This window comes from Apaloderma vittatum, unplaced genomic scaffold, assembly GCF_000703405.1.
Source record: "Apaloderma vittatum isolate BGI_N311 unplaced genomic scaffold, ASM70340v1 scaffold29635, whole genome shotgun sequence".
NCBI classification, from domain to species: domain Eukaryota; kingdom Metazoa; phylum Chordata; class Aves; order Trogoniformes; family Trogonidae; genus Apaloderma; species Apaloderma vittatum.
Window position 1 is genome coordinate 2,709 of NW_009719272.1, and position 350 is coordinate 3,058.

Below are 350 nucleotides of genomic sequence, written 5' to 3' on the forward strand. Positions count from 1 at the left end.
ACCCGCCTGTCCCCGGGAACCCCTGAGTTGGCTGCTCCCTGCTGGTCCGGGGAAGGTTTGGGCCCAGGAGAGCTGCCACCACGTGTCCCTCTGCAGAAAGTGCTCTCACTTTGTGCTTTTAGTTCCCCCCAGAGCTCACGCTCACACTTGCTCCAACCCTAAAAACCCCTCAGGAGCTCAAAAGTGGGGTCTGTGGGCCCCCAGCCCCGCGACAGCTCAGCCTCATACCTTGACGAGCACTTTCTTCTTGTCCATGGCTCTCACCACTTCTCCCACATAGGAGCCCTGCTCCTGCAGCAGCTGCAGCTCCTCCCGCAGCAGACGAACTGCAGAGAGAGAGATTTCAGCAT

At 59.7% G+C, this 350-nt stretch overlaps 1 protein-coding gene across 1 annotated transcript in view; it reads right to left on the minus strand.

Annotated features, from left to right (window-relative positions):
* Positions 1 to 339, minus strand: part of PSMC5 (proteasome (prosome, macropain) 26S subunit, ATPase, 5) — a gene marked incomplete at its 5' end in the record, with an annotated part of 2,867 nt that extends 2,528 nt beyond the window's left edge. The window contains 1 exon segment of the mRNA XM_009870572.1: positions 193 to 339. Coding sequence (XP_009868874.1) covers positions 193 to 339 — 147 coding nt within the window.
* Between the last annotated feature and the right edge of the window lie 11 nt (positions 340 to 350).